At 41.2% G+C, this 18949-nt stretch overlaps 1 protein-coding gene across 2 annotated transcripts in view; it reads right to left on the reverse strand.

Annotated features, from left to right (window-relative positions):
• Nucleotides 1-709: 709 nt before the first annotated feature.
• Nucleotides 710-18949, reverse strand: part of LOC141012140 (nuclear factor of activated T-cells, cytoplasmic 1-like) — a 70620-nt gene continuing 52380 nt past the window's right edge. Inside the window, exon 9 of one of the 2 annotated variants that reach the window (XM_073485543.1) lies at nucleotides 710-1511. In XM_073485543.1, coding sequence (XP_073341644.1) covers nucleotides 1456-1511 — 56 coding nt within the window. In that variant the 3' untranslated portion in view covers nucleotides 710-1455. The remainder of the gene's footprint in view (nucleotides 1512-18949) is intronic. The other variant, XM_073485542.1, reaches the window with a different exon arrangement.

Genomic DNA, 18949 nt, shown 5'->3' on the forward strand with positions numbered 1-18949 from the left:
GTAAGTTTATGACACGACAGAGGAAGTCAATCTACAATATTTGGTCTGGAAGCAAGAAAATCTGCTCTGTTTCTACGGTAAAGTGCATAATGTTTCTTTTGAACGGGGAGCGGCTCTACGCTAAAAGTCTCCGACAGAAAAAAAGGAAACTTGGACAATAATTTCACCAAAGAGAAAATCCTTTGGTTTACTCAGATCAATTATTGCCAACAGTAAGTAACAGTCCTGCCAACTCCTCAGTGGAATCACCCAAATGACGAGTACAACTGAGCCTGTGGCATACTTAGATTATCCCTGTGCCTATTTACAAGCAAACCTGCAGTGCAAGAAGTAACAGACAAATATATCGTTGTCCACGAGTATTTCTCATTTAAATTCAGCAGGTAAGCATACCATTGTTCAACTACATCTTATAGCTGGGGGAGAAGAAATCTCTGATACCTGCCTTTATAAGCCCCCGCAACCAGGAACTGTTGTCATAGGATATGTTTTATATATTTCTCTGATTGTCTGTGCATCATTATGACATGGGTTGGTTTGGAAGGACTGGAAGACGGGGGCAGGATGATAAAAAATAGGCACTAAGGTGAAAAAGCATAATGCAGGATAGTAGAAATGGTACAAATCATATCGGGGGGAGACGAATGAAAAAGAAAGCTAAATAGCAAACTGCATGATATAAGCATAAGGCATACATACGTATAAGTACATTTTCAAATACATGTTTATACAAAAGAATATCATACAATAACATTCAGTATAAATGAACAATGAGATAATAATGAGGAAGCAGGAAGAAAATACAATTCTAATCTATTCACATATTCCCTACATATTTTCCAGCCTTTTATTCTGTTTCCCTGTAAACAAATCGTTGAAATGATACAAAAAGCTCATATAAAAACTTCCACTTTGGGTCGCAACCAACAGTTTGCACTCGTGTGACTGCTGCTGCTGCTGTTTGCTGTCAGTATCACTGCTGTAAGGCACCGATTCGGTTGTTTGCGGACTGACTGCACGAACAAATGAACCAAAGTGATGAAGCGCGACACTTACTGTCCCATTAGCTTGTCCATGCATTAACATACAGATCACACTCGAAAATGAAGATTGTCAACGATAGATCAGTCTCATTGAGCTGTTTGGTCCACTAAAGAACATCTGCTGTGAATTTAAGGCAAGTGTAGTCGTGTACTTTGCCCCTGATATCACTTCCCTTTTTTGTAAATAGAACATTCATCTGTTTATTCAAATGGAGCTCGCCAGTGATTGTCAATGTAAGTCTGCAGCCAGTCTTTGAGTGACGAGGAGCTGATGGTCAGGTGGGAGATCCTGGTCAAAACTTTATTCTTCATCGTCTGGATCTCTCGGTCGCTTTAATTTGTCCTCTTTTTTTGTTGTCGATGCTGCTGCTGTTTGAGTGTGTGTGTGCCGCTGCAGGAGGCTTCTGGACGTCTATGCGTGAGTGTGCACGGAAATGCTGGAGAGGTCGTTCCTGATGATCTCGTTAACTGTAGAAAGACAAGAGAGAGAAGTTGCAGGTCATTATTAACTAACCACATTTCAAATTCAGACAAGCTTTACTGGCATGAATGTTCGAGTTACATTATCGCTAATGGTTACATTTTACACAAGAAAAGAAAAGAAAACTAAATAGATGATTATAAGATAAGACACGTCGTTCCACTTAGATAAAGCAGCTTCTGACGGTCTGGGAGATGGATAAACTCAGGATATGTATGATTTATTCTTTCAAAGACAACCTCTTTCTGATCTGGATATTTCTCACAGTATAAGAAGAAGTGAGATTCTGTCACACTGAATAACAATTCAGATGATTATAACACTATTATACTTAACGAATAGAATCGGCCTACAAGTTACAGAGGCAAAGTTTGTGATGGGAGGGTTATCACTTTAAATCCCTGCCAAGGTCCCCACAACTCCAGGGCCTCAGAGAGGTCTGGACCTCACTGACTCTGAATGATGTGTGCTAATTTAAAGGGACACACCACATACTCTACACACTGAGATCAGTTTACTTGTCAAGTAATAAAACAGTGGTATGATGTCTTATGTAACTGTGATGGGGGTTTTCTAAAGCTATTTAAAGTGGAGTGACTTGGACTCAAGTCAACTTGAGTCACTGTTTTTATGACTTGCAACTTGAAAATAAATGACTTGACTTGAGACACGACGACTTGAACAGTTGTCTGTGATTATTTATGTTTGAGTATTCGATTTTATTCCATGGATAGTTATTCAAATTGTGGACGGGAACACGTGTAGCTGAAGAGCTTGATTCTGTTCATAACTGAGATATTCTCTTAACAGGAAGATGGACGGGGCTGAAATATGAGTGGATATTTTACATCAGATTTATTTCAGTGAATTAAAATATTTATGCTACACATTCAATTCATTATCATACTTGAATACTTAACTTGGCCAACAATATAATTTATGAGACTCGATTTGGCTTGACTTGACACAACCTGTGACTTGACAAGATGACCTGGGACTTGCTTGAGCCTTGGACCACACTTGAGTCACATGTCTGCTTATGACTTCATCATATAAAGCCTGTGTTGCAAAATTGGTGGAGTTTGAAGAAATGGGTGTTTGTCAGACAGGGTGAGTCTAATGAGTTTTGGGGCAAGAATCTATGTTTCTCTTCATAGAAGTACAAAACTAAATCACTGGAGTCTCTTTCTTTGGAATTTCTTTTTGAATGTTCATCAACAGCCCAAATAAACAAAGGGCCTTCTGGTGGATCCTGCTTTATTTCCTAATCTTGACAGGGCCTTACTGAGTCTATGCCTGGTTTAAATGTCTTTATCCTTTCAGCGTTGTGCTTGTATGCTTCATAATCCTAAATGAATGTCAAATCAATTAATATAAATACAGTGGAAGGAAGTATAGAAAATATGTACACTTTGCACAGTGAGATCAGGGTGGAGGGATTAATAAGGGCCCAGCAGCTCATCTTTGCCCCAGGCCCCAGGAGCACCCATGAGCCCTTGGAATGCAGGGGAAAGACAAGTGATCATAAGGTAAGTATCTAAAGCCTCCGTTTGCCCCAGGATACACAGTATGTGAGTATATGTGTGTTGGATTTCAAATTTTGCCTCCATTTAAGGGCATCACATGGCATTTTGTTTTCATGAACCACTTTAAACTTTGACTGAAGATGATGTAACCCTCAATGGAGTCACATGAGGCGATACTACGCTGAATTCTTGGCATAGATGCGGTCAAGTTGAAAAACACTGGATATCAGTCACCGCAATCCAAACATATCACTGTCGCTGCCAGCCTCTAAAGTTCATATCGGCCCGGTACACACATCTCTGTTTTCAACTCATCGTCTTGTCTTTCCTGCTTCAGTTCCTGTGCCCGCGCCTTTCCCACAGTCGGGCAGACACGCATCACTCCCCCTGCCTTTATCTGCTCTGTGTTCTTTGGCAAAACAGAGGGAAGTGACTACGTAGATGGCGAGGACCTCGAGCCCCGTGGCTCGACGCAAACAAGAAGCTCCCTCAGTTTGCAGAGCTCGCTGTGATAAAGTGGGCTGATGTAGACACACAGAGAGAAAGCAAAAGTCTGATGCAACCACCGTTCGCACTAAGGAGCCGAGACAGGAAGTCCACCCACTCTGAGGCCCGAAGTAGGCCTGCAAGTTTGTTATCACTAGATACTGTTTGGTGAATTGTGCATCTGCACCGATCGAGACGAAAGCATCAGCAGGAGGAAACAAGATGGAGTCGGTGCTGATGGTGCCAAAGAAATGTGAAAAAATGCATGTTTTTTCTGCCTTTTCTTGTACAATAAAGGTACTGATGTCAGCTGAACGGACCTATGGGAAATGAAGTGTGAAACACCACTGCAATAAATACACTTATTAAGAAGGATGGAGGCAAAAAATATATAATAACAGATATTTTGCCGGACAGATTGCGCTTGTTAAAAAAAAGTGGGCCACACACCAACCTATTCACACACACACACACAAACAGGTTGGTTGGGACTCACCTCCTTAAACAGGAGGAACTCCCATTGGAAAAACCCACCCTGTGCCAACACTGCTGCCTGTTTTCAACTCTGTTCCACTCTGGGCTAAACAGGCATTTACATGCCGAGGTTATTTTTAGCTCTGCCATCGCAGGACATAAAGGAAGTGCAGGCACATGTAACAATTAAATGATCAAACTTTAATGTCACTGCTTGTCTCTGTTAGCCGACGCGAGGCAAACTGCTCCAGGTAATTTTGGAGAAGGAAAAGGGAAAACCCAAGAGCTCGTCGGCAAAAAGCCACAAATGTACCCTTTATTTTTCTCAGAGGAAAGCACTGGCTTCCTTTCTTCTTTTCAGTCACCGTAAAAAAAATAGTGACGTCTCCTCCGCCCACATATTAACTGCAGTGTTATTTTTCTGCCTTCTATCAACTGATATTTTCCATTGGCATGCCCGGCGATGTTCCGTTCTGAAGAAATGAGTGATAAAGAGAGAATGAAAGGTAAAGCACTGATCCCTGCGCTTTCATCTATGTACTCTGTCGGCACTGTGAGAATCTCAGAAACAGGATGTGGCCAACTGTTAGACCACAACACAACACCAAGCTGCTATTTATAGCTGTTTAATAGGTATTTGGTTGCAACAACTTCTGAGAAATGAAGAAATTGTAAAGAACAGCTCCTGAAACCTGAATGACACACGCACAGGTAATGACTGTGAATGAACACATGTGCACATACATTTTAAACCCTTCAAATATCCTCATTTTTACACTTTAATTTAATGAAATCAAAAGTTTTTAGGATTTTCTTCAGATCGACATCTGATCTTGATCTGCCCTGTTCTGTCTTTTTTCCTTTTTAAGTCAAACTCTCTCTCATGACAGATCTTGATTTTTGAGTCTCACCTTCCATGAAGTGACGAGATAACCACAAATATTCTGACTAAGAGAAGGCAGTCAGACATGCCGGGGAACATTTTGTTCAGAGTGGAATTTGGCTCCAATAATTCAAAACCTTGCATAATATGGATGGGCAGGGGCATAGTGCGAGACCTTCTCTATAAATTAGGCCTTGTAAATCTCATTGTAGTGTGCCAGAGGGTTGTTTTCCACTTTCATGATCTATATATGCGTTTATAAAAATATTGGTACATTCTGCTACGTAATAAAGATGCAAAGTTTTATGTTTATTGTCAGGTACGTACGTAAATGAACTCTCTGTGGCCTGGCATCCCTCTCAACAGCACTGGAAACTTGTTTTCTTTTTTCTTTTTTCAGTTGCCCAGGTTAATAATGGAAAGCTGTAACTGGGAGGATACCCTCTCATGAATAAACAAAAACAGCGGAAAACTGCACAGCAAATATTCCCCTGTTGAAAAAAAAAAAAAAAAGCACGTGCTCTGCTAGTCTTGGTTAAACAGAGCGACATCCTTTATTAGCCACAGCGCCGGTGCAATCAGCAGACCGCAGCCCAAACCTGTCAGGACTTATACTTAGGGCCGGGCGGCTGGGAGATCTATTTCAGGGCAGGTGTGAGAGTGACATAAAAATACGACTGTTCAATGGACAATTCAGCTCCTTTGTGAAAGCCTACCAGTGTTTCTTGGCCGGTGGCTTGTAGCTAAACTCCCCTCTCCATCGGGCGTGGCTGCTGGCTGAATGAATGTTCCCCTTGCTATAATAATTTGTCTGTATCAATTGGGATTGAAAATGATTTGCTTCAACCTGTGGAGTGCCTCCTCACAGTACAGGTCAACTTTTATAAACTACATCATTTCAATTATCAAGCCATCAATGTAACACACACAGGTGAGCAACAATTTGCTCATGTGTGACAGGTTGTCTGAAGCCAACCATAACAGAAGGCCCGGCGGGATTTCAGACCAAAAATAGCCCAGGTTTAAAAAAACATGAGGGGCATGTTGCTACAGGTACTGCTGAGAATATACAACCCACGCTAGGAAGTCTAGTTTGAGTAACATATCCATGATAATGACGGCTTAACAGAAGACAAAATACTGAACAGCAGTTTATAATATGACTGCATGAGCCCGGGTTTTATAAGTGGAAAAAAAAAGCCTGGGGCCTCGTTTATAAAACTGACTTATGTTTCAGTTTTGATTTTAAGGATGACTTAAGCAAAAAAAAACAGGTCTAAATAAAAACGTATTTGATGTCGAAATTATGTTATTAAGTGATTTTACTGCTGGTTATGTCGTGGTTCTGCAGTATGGCACATATACATATGTGTCCAAGCCTGTGGTGAACTGTATGAGCTTATCGAACAATGTGATAGGAGTTATCAATGAAAGGTGTGAGGAACTAGCCAACCTACAGTCTTTATTAATGCTGCGGTTATGTATGGCTATTTTTTTTCTTTCTCTTGTAGTTTAAAGGATAAGTTCACCCAAAAATGAAAATTCAGTCATTATCTGCGACTAATGACGTCAAGCTCCGGAAAACTTCACCTGACTTTCCATCTGCATGAGGGTGAGTAGATAATGTCTGAATTTTAAATTTTCTGGTTAACGATTCCTTTGAGGTCAGATCATTTCTTTTAAAATACCAGACACAGGTCTGTCTTTTTCTCTCCACCTTGTTCACAGCAGCAGTGATTATGTGTTACCCGGCTTCAGTTTCCTCCACCATCGCCATCTTTAATGAATCGACCATCAGATATGATCGTAAGACCACGTTTAAATCTAAGAACAATTTTAGAAATTAGGTCTCAGGTGTGTAACACTTTATACACAGGGCTGATACATCTCCAGAAGTGTTTTCACTTCATATTTCTGACATTGTGCTCATTGTGCCATTTCACATTTTGAGGGAGAGGGCTTATTTTGCCCCTCGCCACTCAGTATTGATTTGACTCAGTGTTTGTCATGTCAATCAAAGAAACATGACAGTTTAAGGGTTGTTGCTTTTTTGTAAGTTGACTTAAAACACCTGTGTCACAGTTTTTAGTTTTTTGTTTCAACTAGGTCTGACACTGGAAGGTGATGCACTCCAACGTTTTTCCATAGCAGAAACAGGTACTTTTGAATGAAGTTATGGTGCTGCAGTTTGGCCTCCTTTTTATTCAGTAATCCAAGCCTTGGTATTATAACTTCATTTGGCTTCTCTGAGAGTTCAGCGTGAACCTGACCCGCACTGGGGATTTAGTTAGCATTGTTAGAGGAGAGCGCTGTGGAGAGGGGTTCGATAAAAGCCGGGCTTCCTCGGAGAGCAGAGGATGCCCTCTGGTTTGGTAAGACGCAGAGCCTCCAGGAGGTTCCTGCTGTCGTAACATGATCACCCTCAGCCAAATCAGTCCTGACTGGCAATGACCTGGCAGAGAGTGACTTCACCTTCCTCAGCTGACGAACCAAAACAAAACCTCTGAACTGACGGAGGCTCACTGACAGGGACTTCTGTTCTCACTTGGAGACTCTGGAGGGCACCTTCCTGAGCTTTCCTCACTTTCACTGCATGAATAAACCTCAGCCGTGTCAGGGTCAAGGACCTTCACACTGTAGCAAAGAGAGGGTGTTTCCTATGCTTGCTTGTACCTCCTGTAGTAGCACACCAGGTTAGTGAGAAAGAGGAGGTAGCTTCCTTCTATTGTGGCACTCAGCAGCATTTGAGGAAGTAAGTGTGAGTCATACGAGCTCTTTCGTACAAACACAGATAAACAGCAGCATCGGATCTGTGCAGGAGGAGACTGGCTGCAGGACACACTCAGAGCTGAACCTCATCTGAACTGCTTTCATGTGAAATTGATTTGGTGGGGAAGCCAAACTAAAGCTCAAACTTGCTGGAGAGAGACAATTGAATTTCCTGGTACATATTACTTTTGTTTCCCCGCTATATCAAATCTTCTCTCGGCCTCAGCAGAAACACTTAATGGACAATTTGCAGCCGCCCACGCACGGCTCAAACGGCTGGACGGACGGAGAGGCTCGGGCGACGTCACTTATCTTTCGCCGATAACTAGCAGCGTCCAAAACAGGGAGAGGTCAAAGGTCAGAACACACACATAAATGACAGACAGAGAGGAATTAAGACGGAGGGCGTGAAAGAGGATGAGCGAGACACAATCATTATTCCCACAGATAAACACAAATGGAAAGAGACAAAGTGTTCCACTAATGCTTCATCATGATAAAGTGCTTCATAAATTCATCGGAGCCTCGCAGGTAGACAGCCTCTAATCCATCGCCGGGATCCCTTTGGGCCTAATGATGTGATGATATGTACAGACAGCATATTTCATCCCCACAGCTAGTCTGATGTGTGAAGCCCCGGGCTTTCCCATGTGGAACCACTCAGTCTCCACAACTGACAGACGAGATAGAGAGAAGAGAAAAAAATAAAAGAAAGAGGAGGGAGATGGTGCTGCAGAGCGAGGGTTTGTCTTAAAACAAAACTGAGTTTAACCCCAAGAGCTGAGGTTTTACAAACCGCCCCGCAGTGCTGCAGGCCAATCCCCTCCTTACCCTGCTGAAGTGAACAATGGTGCTGTGAAAAATGTGTGATTTGGACTTATAGAGTGAAGGGAATTTCTTCATTTCTTCTGAGGACAGAGTGTACATGCCACTCAAATTTGTTCCTACTGTCCAGCCGAGAGAAGATCTGATCTGATAAAACTGTTGACACACTCATCTCAGACACCTTCAATTATTACTGAGTGCTCAAAGCAACAAGCTTAATGAGCAGCAGCGTGGAGCTAGGAGATCTTGGCCGACTGTCTTTGCCCCGGGTGTTGCCTCTCAGGCAACATACAGGCTTAACCACCTTAATGCTAGAGGTCGGCTGCATACAAATGTCCGGAATCTTGCAGACTCGGGGTAAGCGGGAAGTCTGTGAATGCCGAGGGCTGTCTGAACCCACAATTCATCCAGTCCACAAGGGCCATCAGGCAGACTTTCTGCAGAATTCACCACTGACTTCACTGAATTTATTACCCACAATTCATTGCAATATTGACTTAAAAGTGTAGTTTTTCCAGTTGCCAACAGAGAAGAACTTTATTCAAGCATTACTTGAATCATGTAGGCCAGAAAAAAAATGCTGTCTCCAATGTTAAAACACAGAAATATGTAGTAGTATAGGCTAAAGAGATAATCAAATGCATTTTATTACTGTAGTCTTGTAGTCTAGAAGCAGTTTATATTGCCTTGCAGTCTCATGCCTTCTTAGACTTTACATGATGACAGTGAACACATCACAGTATGTACAAATGACGTCTGCCAGGGCTCAGTCCGCAAGTCCAGAGGGTTGAGCTTGAATATCTTTTGGCACTACTTGGGGCACAATTTCATAATGAATTCATACATTTTGTCTTCAACTTTGTTGTTACACCCACTTCTAATACCAAGCCTATAACTAGAAATACTGTGTGTTACTGTGTTTAATGAACCAGAGGCAAGATTTTAAACTTCAACAGTACAGTACACAGGGAACCAGAGCAGATGTGCTAAATGAAGAGTGATGCAGTCATTATTTTGGAGAGCTGAAGAGAAAATAAGAAATAAAGTGTAGAGTGTAAACAGCAGGAGCTCTGACGTCACTGAAGAGATTTCCAATCAATACGTCTGCTGCTGTTTTTAGACGAGGGCTCCTGGCTCAGTCGGATCACAGAGCCGGAGCTGCCTTGAGAAATCAAGATGACATATCGTCTCTGTGCCTCATGCAGAGAGACAAAGTGGAGCTGCGAGTCTCTGATGTGCCTCATTGTTCAGAGGACATGCTTTATTGCTCTCTGTAGTCCGCTGAATCTGACATGTTGCCAAACCAAATGACCCGACCCAGGAGAGCTTAGGTGCCTGCCTGGTCCAGATTAAAATCACCTGAATATTAACCAGAGATGATGAGATCCAGGCTCGAGAACAATTAAACAGCAGCGTCCCAAATTAGAAAATCTAAAGACAACAACTTTTACTAAAAGCCCCGCCACTGATGTGCTTGTTTTGGCCGCAGTGGTGCATAACCTTCGTCTTTGATCTCTCATGGTGTGCTGTGCCTCTCCCTATCTCCCCTCACTCTGTCTCTCTTTGTGAGCCTGCCACTTCCCTCTCCTCCTCCTCCTCTCATTTCCTCCCGGGCCCAGGAGGCCGCGGGTGTGCTCACTCGAGGTCGGTCTCCTGGGAGGATGAGGGGGAGGTGTTTACATGGTTGGAGCTGCTCTCCTGTGCCCTCATCACTGACTTCTGTGAAATCATCGCGCAGTCGGTTCAGACCTCATTGCAAACGATAACAAACTGAAGAATTAAAGAGAAAATGACTTTTTTTTTCTTGAACTGGATACAAAAATCTATTTTTGAGTGCAGTAATGGATGATCATGTTCCAAAATAAAAGGTGCTTCTCACAGCTGGACAGAAGAAAAAGAAATGTTGCTTGCCCTCACAAAACTAAACAAACAAACAAAACAAACTAATTTAAATTTTTAGAAATTCACAAAATTCATATGAATTGATATAAGCTGACATGTTGATACTATCATCTATCAAACAGTTGCTTCCAAATACATTAACCTCTTAAAATGAAGTAATGTTTAATAATATGTAAGACAGGTTAATGCCTTACTCTGGACGTGACTGATGAGTGAATCCATATTTTTTCTCCTTTGCAGATTGTTTCACTCAAATGATTTTTTGGCCCCAAAAGGTGTTTTTTTTCTACCTTTCCAGTATTTTACAAGAAAAGGCCAGAAACAATAAACCTGTAATTTGGTTTGAGAGACTGATTTGGTTTTCTCCTCTTATCCTTACACCAAAGACTTATGTCAGGACTCATGGGTCCAGACCCCCAGGTTGGGACCCACTGATCTAGTACACTAGCTGCCAAATAACTACTACTAAGTGCAGTACTTAAAGGGTACTGAATATAGAAAGATCTATTGGCAAAAGAAGAAGTAGAAGAAAAAGAAATATGTACTTCATTAATCATTTTTTAGAGAGGGTTAGGGAAATTTAATTTTTGTTGTTATCTTTTATACACACACAGGCCCGATATACATACACATGCATTAATGTGATGAGAGCCCTGAGCAGTTAGAGGTTTAGTGCCTTGCTCAAGGGCACCTTAGCAGTGCCCAGGAGGTGAACTGGCACCTCTCCAGCTACCAGTCCAAGCTCAATACTAACTGGTTTGTGCAGGTCTCAGTCAGCAAGCCAAGTCCCTATGGACCGAGCTACTGCCGCCCAAAACAACTGGTCACAAATGGAATATAATCATAATATGCAGGGTGAGATGAGGGGAGTTCAGTTGGTCACAATCTGCAATTTCACCACTACATGCCACTAAATCCTTCATATTGGACCTTTAAGTGAGATGCTTTTACTTTTTACCCCCCTACTTGAGTATTTCCATTTTCTGCTACGTGTACAACTACTCAATTACAATTTAAAGGCAAACATTGTACTTTTTACTCCATTACATGTATTTGACAACTTGAGTTACAAGTTACTTTGAAGACTAAGTTTGTAAACCACGTTTACCAGCTTCACCATTAAAAGATGAGCACATTAATGCATCAATTATAATAATGTTATGTACTTTATTTGAAATTTGCCAATTTGCATAATGAGAACTTTTACTTTTGTTACTTATGGTGTCTTTTAAGGCAATTTTTTTTTGTACTTTTACTTGAGTAAAAACTAAAATACAGGACTTTTTCAGAGTACTTCTACACTGTGGTTTTGCTACTGTTGTTACTTAAAGACAACATCTGGGTACTGTGAAGGTTTTCAACGGAAAAAGCAAAGGATGCCACAGTTCCACCCACACTGTTTGATTGACAGGCGAGGTTAACAAGCGCAGTGCAGATGCTCAAATGCTAAGCGGCAAAATGGTGCTCTCAGTTATTCTGATTACACACTTGAGCTTGATTGCGTTGACTTGTGAAGTGTTTGTTTAGCTGCAGCAGAACAACACCACAGCAGAACTCAACAAAGTGTTTATCAAACGCAAACATAAAAGTACGAAGTTTGAGAGCTTCTGACAGAAAGTATGTACGGATGACTCAAGACTGCGAGAAATCAAAAGCTCAGTTTCACACAACTGGTGAAGCACAACCGCATAAAGCAAACACCCCAGCCTGAAAACACACCAAGACTGAGTGAAACACACACATCTCTGTGATTGAGATATAAAAGGAGACAGATTCAAACTCTTTGCATGGCTCATTACCAATGGGTTTATGGTAAAATAACTCAGCCATCTGATAAACTCGTTGTGATTGATTCAGAATTAGAAACGTATGCTCCTGCGGAGGCTGACGCAGACGGCTCCAGATTTCACTGGTTCTGAAAATGGCACACAGTGAAAAAATATGAGCATATTGAAACAATCATACTTCAGCGGGTCGCAGCCGTCTGAGTGAGAATTTGGCAGTGCACCTGCATATAGTGCGATTTATGACTGCATTTGTATTGTGCCTCTTTAAATCACCTGTTGCCTGTCAGTTGTTATGTGGGATTTCAGGATTGTTTTTCTTGTATTTATACATAGAGAAACTGTGTTCGCTGTGTCCAAAAACGCTTACCTCAATGCAAGCTTTATTATTCACTATCCATCACAGATAGATGGCTCAGAGAGGCTGCTTCCTGTTTTTTAATGTGCATGTCTGCTTGGTGAGTGTGTATCTGCTCATCGCGGCCTTTGCTGAACCCATCTGTTCTGCACTCTGCTAGCAAGAGTTTTGGTCTGTAAGGGTGCCAAAACTTTGGGCAAACATTTGGCCTCCAGGGGACACTAGCATGGCTTTTGGACTCTTCTTTTCTTATTATTCAGATATAAGTAGAACTACAGCACACTACACAATCCAGTGCTCAAACTTGCACTTCTAGTCTCTTTTGGGTTGTATTACAGCTTTGGAAAGCATGCTCTGATGAAAGTAACATTTCTGCTGATCCTGAAGGCTGCAAAGCCAGTGACCACTGCTCAAGAGGGCGTTTGAATATTTTTTTAGCATGAAGTCACTGGATGTTTTGTAACGAGACTTTGGGACACTTTCCAGGCATGTTTGTGGTGAGAAAACCAGATATTTTTAAGGAGATGTCAGGACATTTCCAGCTGTATTTGTGGTGACAAAACCAGGTATTTCTAAGCTGAAAAAAGATATCTTCCTAACCCTGATCAAGTGTTTTTTTGGGGGGCCTAAACCTAACAAGACCATAAACACAGTGTTGTAACAACAGAAAATTGAAATTGAAACCTAAAGAAACGTAAAGTTGCAACACGAAGAAAGTTTGCTCTGATAAGAGTTGCATTTCCACTGATCCTGCTGGATCAGTGCAGAAGCCAAGACTGCCACTGTTCAAGACAACGTTTTAGCAGTTGTCGGATATTCTTTAACGAGATGTCAGGACATTTCCAGGCGTATTTGTGGCGACAAAATCAGGAATTTTAAGCCAAAACGTGATCTTTTCCTAAACCTAACCAAGTGTTTCTTGTGCCTAAACCTAACCAGACCATAAGCACAGCATTATCACAACATGAAATAGAAAACTGAACCAAAAGAAACATGAAGTTGCAACAAATAAACGCACATTACCAACATTTATTCTGCGACTGGCTTGAGCTGGACAGACAGTTTCTGCAGGCTTCTAACCTAAAGTCAGAGAGGAGGCAATGAACAGTACGCTAAAGGTAACAAAATCTTAAATAGCTCCTGCTGCACATACAGACATGGCCTCTCTCTTTTCACCATCCCCGCTGAGCTCCAGTGATCTGACTCTGTACCGAGGCAGAGTGCGATCTGATTAACACTCTGTCTGCTGACCCCGAGAGGTGCCCTACAACTCTAAATCCTCGACGCCTGCAGGGATTCAAAGAGACCGAAGAGGAGGTCACCTCAGGGCACATCGTGGACTTGTTCACGTAGACCAGTCTGGAAGCAGGATAGAGGCCATCTTGGCAAATGCTCCACTCCACTATCTCCTTTCCAACACCCTCGACCTCGCTTTGATTTTCATAGGCAGAAACTTTCATCCATCTGGAGGCTGTATAGTATAGTTTTCAAGTGTCAGAGTCAGACGAAGAGGGCTACTCCTCCAGGGACGGTAGGTGATAGGAGACGTTTGCTGCCACCTGTAAATCATACTATAGCGCCACATTTTCACCTGCTTCTGTTCGTTACTGCTTCAAATCATACAGTCGCTGGGGCTTAGGAAACGAACCTGCTCCTTAAATGCCTTAACAGAAACAAGAGCCTGCTACTTCACTCTATGACGCAGTAAATCTAACTGATTTAATTAAAGCGTACGTGACATTTTCATTCACACTGTGTTTGGGAGCCGAGCTTTCCAACTCGAGCTCCCTGCAGATTTGACATGGCTGATTTACAGCATGAGCAGAAAGACATGTCTCGTGTTCAATTACTAGAAGGTCTAACGGATTAGAGAAGTCTCACTGAAGAATCAGCTTTAACTTTCAGGGCAGAAAAACAATGGGACAGTGCTTATAAGTTGTAATTAACTGCATTGAATGATTGTGTTCATGGTTAATAAATGATTCAAAAATGCATTTTACCAAACAGATGGCCATATTACGTCTTAAAAGTTGATATTATTAATGGCTTATAACATTGTTATAAAACATTAGATTTATACAACAATAAATAGTTATAATAAATAAACTCCTCATAAAGGCTACCTTATTAGTAAGTCATACCAACCCTTAGATGGGAACAATTAACTTAAACTGCCTGTATTAAGCATTTATAATATATTAATATTTTATAATTGAATGTATAATACATAATTGAATGAATATATTCATACTTAATAAATTATTATAATGCACTATAATGACGCTACATATGCAAATAAGTACATTTTCATTTTTGTACTCGTTAACAATTCATTCCTTAAAGAATGATGATAACACAGTATAGCATAAATGTGTATATATACAGTATATGCATATTATATGCTTATTAGCATTAGCATTACACATTAGCATGTCCTTTCAATGTATTGTAAAGACATTTATTAACTATTCAAAAATGTGAAAATCATTTAAAAAGGCAGATTCTAAATGTGTTTAGAGCTCACGAAGAAGCGTTAAGCATGAATATTCTGTTTGAAAAGGAAAAAATCATTAACTCAAGGTCTGCTAGCTAGATAGCTTCTAGGGCTTTTAGCTGCATCTCATGGCCTTCATCAGTGGATATGATTTTTGCAATTGTCACAAGTGATGAAGTACAGTAAATTAGTACTTCATGAATAAAAGAGGCATTTATATGCAAAAACTGATATTTCTGTTTTAATTTATTCTCCTTAATCATGTTTTTTGTGCACTCCAGGAAATATCAACCTAGTTTTGGCTTGTTTTGAGAACATATGTCATTTAAAAAATGTTGTTGTAACAATGAATCAAATTGGTGTTGGTTTATAAATGTTTCCAATAGTGTTTATTTGTTTTTGGATATTAACTTTACATACATATCATTATATTGAGTATTACACTAATAAATAGGATACATAACTGCACTGATATTTCATATTCATAGAAAACATTAGGACAGATGATAACAACTGTGTCAGTATATTGTCAGTTTTCTCTTATACAACTATATTTAAGTGTGTTTTAAACTATTTCTTATGTTTATATACTGTTTAGAAATGCTAATTAAAGGATGTAGTGGTGGGCTTTGGGGGGTAACATAAAGTGTAACCTCAAATTAATTTGAAAATCATTATACATAAACATTTAAAAGCTGCATTATAACCGCACAGCACTTAGTTCAAATCACCATGGCTCCTTCTTGAGCTAAACACCTCAGAGCTGAGGTTTGTGTACCACTGCTGTAGCCTTTCATCGTTTAATCTCTCAATGCTTCACACTATAAAAAAGGCTTAGTGAGCGTGAAAGGATTTCCCTATTTGTTCGCATGTTGTTTTCAGAGAAACTGAGCTCAGCCGAGTACAATCAGGAGAGTCAGGGGACCCGTTGAGGTTTATAACCACCGTGGGTCACATGTCAACAGTAGGACACTTACAGTTCAGTGGTTATGATCATTCCCTCCCCTGAAGTAAACCCATTCACCCACTGCTTGGTAAGTCTCTGCACTGCGAGCGGTCACTGGTGGGAGAGGAAGAAAATGTGATCTTTAACTTCGGCAGTGTTTATCTTCCTTTGACTGTCAGTGTTTAGGTTTTAACAGTTGTAGCTGTGAAAGGCGCACGTACTGTGTGTGTGTGTGTGTGTGTGTGTGCGTGTGTGTGAAGAACAGGGGCAGTGGGAGAAGCTGCCAGGGAAAATCACCAAGATTGCATGCTACTTTCTTCCACCTCAGTTTTTCCCCTCTTTCTCTCAGTCTGTCTGTCTGTGTCAGTGTCTCCTTTATTTCTATGGCTGACCTGCTTCTTCTCATGCTCGCTGAATATTCCTGGATGTGAGGACACGAAGAGTATGTCCTGACCCTAACATCTCGAAAACTAAATTACATTTCATGACTCGGGGCTGTCCCTCCACTTTCGGCCCAGATATCACACTAAAAAACACCGATTCCGTTCCGGGACAGAGATGTATTGAGGCTCGCATGATGATAATTATTTTAGACAAATTCATTTTTTTGCACTTTACCTTAAAGGTGCTATATGTAAGAATTTTAGTTTAAAATATTCAAACATGAAATGTGCGATATGTAAGATTGATCACAAGAGGTGATAGTACGGCTGCTAGCTGCATGGCTCACAGGCTAACAGCAGCTAAACCCAGCAGCAGTTAGTGGTTACTTTGGTGACACGTTGCCCCCTATTTGTTTGGAGTATGAGTTCTTACACACTGCAGCTTTAACCTGCCTGTAACACTAACACAGGGGACACTTGGTTAATTCTCTTGTGACAGATTCTACCAGGACTCTCACTCTTTTTTAAAGTTTACATCAGCACCTTTGTTTCACTCTCTTTTCTACTTTCCTTCCACACGCGCCCTCCTCGTCTCTCTCTGCAGCTCTCTCTTTATGACCATCCCTCCCACCCTCTTCTTTCTGAAGTATCTGCACATGGAATAGACAGCGAACCCTGCCAAGAGTTGCAAAACCCAACGGCTTTCCCCATCCCACCCGGCTGGATCAGGCCTCTCTGTTGACATCCGTCGCTACAGGATACTATTTCACTGAGCTAACAAATTTCAGATGGGGAGCTGTTATTAAGTGGTCTGGGATGGAGACCTGCTCCTGTTTACTGATGCCGCAGGTATTTACATCCCCTAAATACCAACCAAAAACACTGCGACTGCTAGGGGCAAGTATCTGACAGTGTGGTTATTTTGTTCAAATGGCGGATCTCGTCCTTGAACCACATTCAACTGTCCATGACTGCATACGTGTCCTTCCCATCCCGACCCCTGACCTCCCAGAAGAGAGTCACAAAGGAAAAACGTGTCTTTCTGCAAATCAATTGTGCTTGTTTGGTGTTTGGACTGATGTGCCTGGACTGTATGAGTTTTCCATGTGCTCATATTTTCAATGCCAGCAGGAAATATCCGAGATTCAAGGCAAATTTATGGTTTCTGTGACTGTGCAGTGTGTGTGCTGTTCGCAGATATATCAGTTGTCTCCACAGAGGAACAGTGTTTTATGCAGTGGTGGTGAAATGTTTGCGGGGATTAGAGTCTGCTCTTTTAATCACAAACAAACCGACATTTTACCCTCCGAACATCTGATGCAGAAAACAGCGTAAATTCACTGTTAAAGCGGACCTCTTATGCCTTTTTCTTTTTTCCTTCAGTGTTTTATAAATGTTCTGCATGTAAAAGATCTTCAAAATTGAAAAGGTCAAAGTTCGCACCAACAGAAGCCAAGAGAGCATGATATGTCTCCTTTAAATTCAACGTGATCTCATGCAATGGCGTATAAATAGCACGCAACCTTTAAGAACGCTTTACGTACCATTTCTCACATTTTAAGCCTTTCACACATTTAATGAGTTTCAGATGTGGGAAAGGACAAAGTCAGGTGACCGTCGCCATTCCTCATCATAGTCAGATGACCCTCGTAGTCATGGTAACAGTTATATGTAAATAAGTAGTTAAAATTGTGTAACAGATGCTGTTTGGTTAGGTTTAGGCAACAAAACCACTCGGTAAGGTTTTAAAAAAGGCCAAGGTTATTTCATATGTTAAAATAAGTCTCATCCAGCTTCCTCCACATGCATACTTTCTTGCTTTCTATATTACGTCACTTGACATTTTTTTCTGCTTGACATTCACACCTAAATTCACACGCAAAAGCAAAAGATGTGTTGTGATAATACAGGAAATGACTCAAGACATCGGTGTGTTATTTAAATGCCATTTGGTGAGACCAGGCTGTTAAATTTAATAAAAAAATGAGCCATAAAGTAAGCATGTTTAAATCACAGCTTAAACACAAGCTTCATGTCCCAGATAACGAGCTCGCGGCCTTGTGGGGGAAAGTGACTCTGCCAGATCATCCTGTCAGAGCAGTCAGCCGCACTGACATTTGTCATATTATGATTCAGTAATGAGAGTGTCTGGCGTGAGGTGGTAGCTCCACGATCACAGATATACACAGGAAGGGTCCAGCCAAGCCACAGGCCCTGTCTGAGTCCTGACCTGCTGTGATCCGTGTGGCTCGGTGGCTTTTCAACGCGTGTTTCCTAAACCTCAGAATGCGAGCCACATAAACCGAGCCTCTGAAGCGCTGTGTCAGGAGAAACTGTGAGAAATGCATGCCGTATGATAAACTGAGGGAATATAGCTTTAATGAATAGGCCCAAAGATGTACTTTTACCTTGTGTAATCCATTTAGCTATTTATGCTAGGTAATTTGCGTCCACTTTGATTCCATTTTTTTTCTTACACAGCTTGGAATATTGGACGAAAATTAGACACAGATCTTTACGGTAGCAAAATCTGCATCACAAAATAAACACTAAACCCATTCAAAATCAAAGTCTCCTATCTAAATGTGTTCGAGT

Source organism: Pagrus major, chromosome 17, assembly GCF_040436345.1.
Source record: "Pagrus major chromosome 17, Pma_NU_1.0".
In the NCBI taxonomy this organism is placed as follows: Eukaryota; Metazoa; Chordata; class Actinopteri; order Spariformes; family Sparidae; genus Pagrus; species Pagrus major.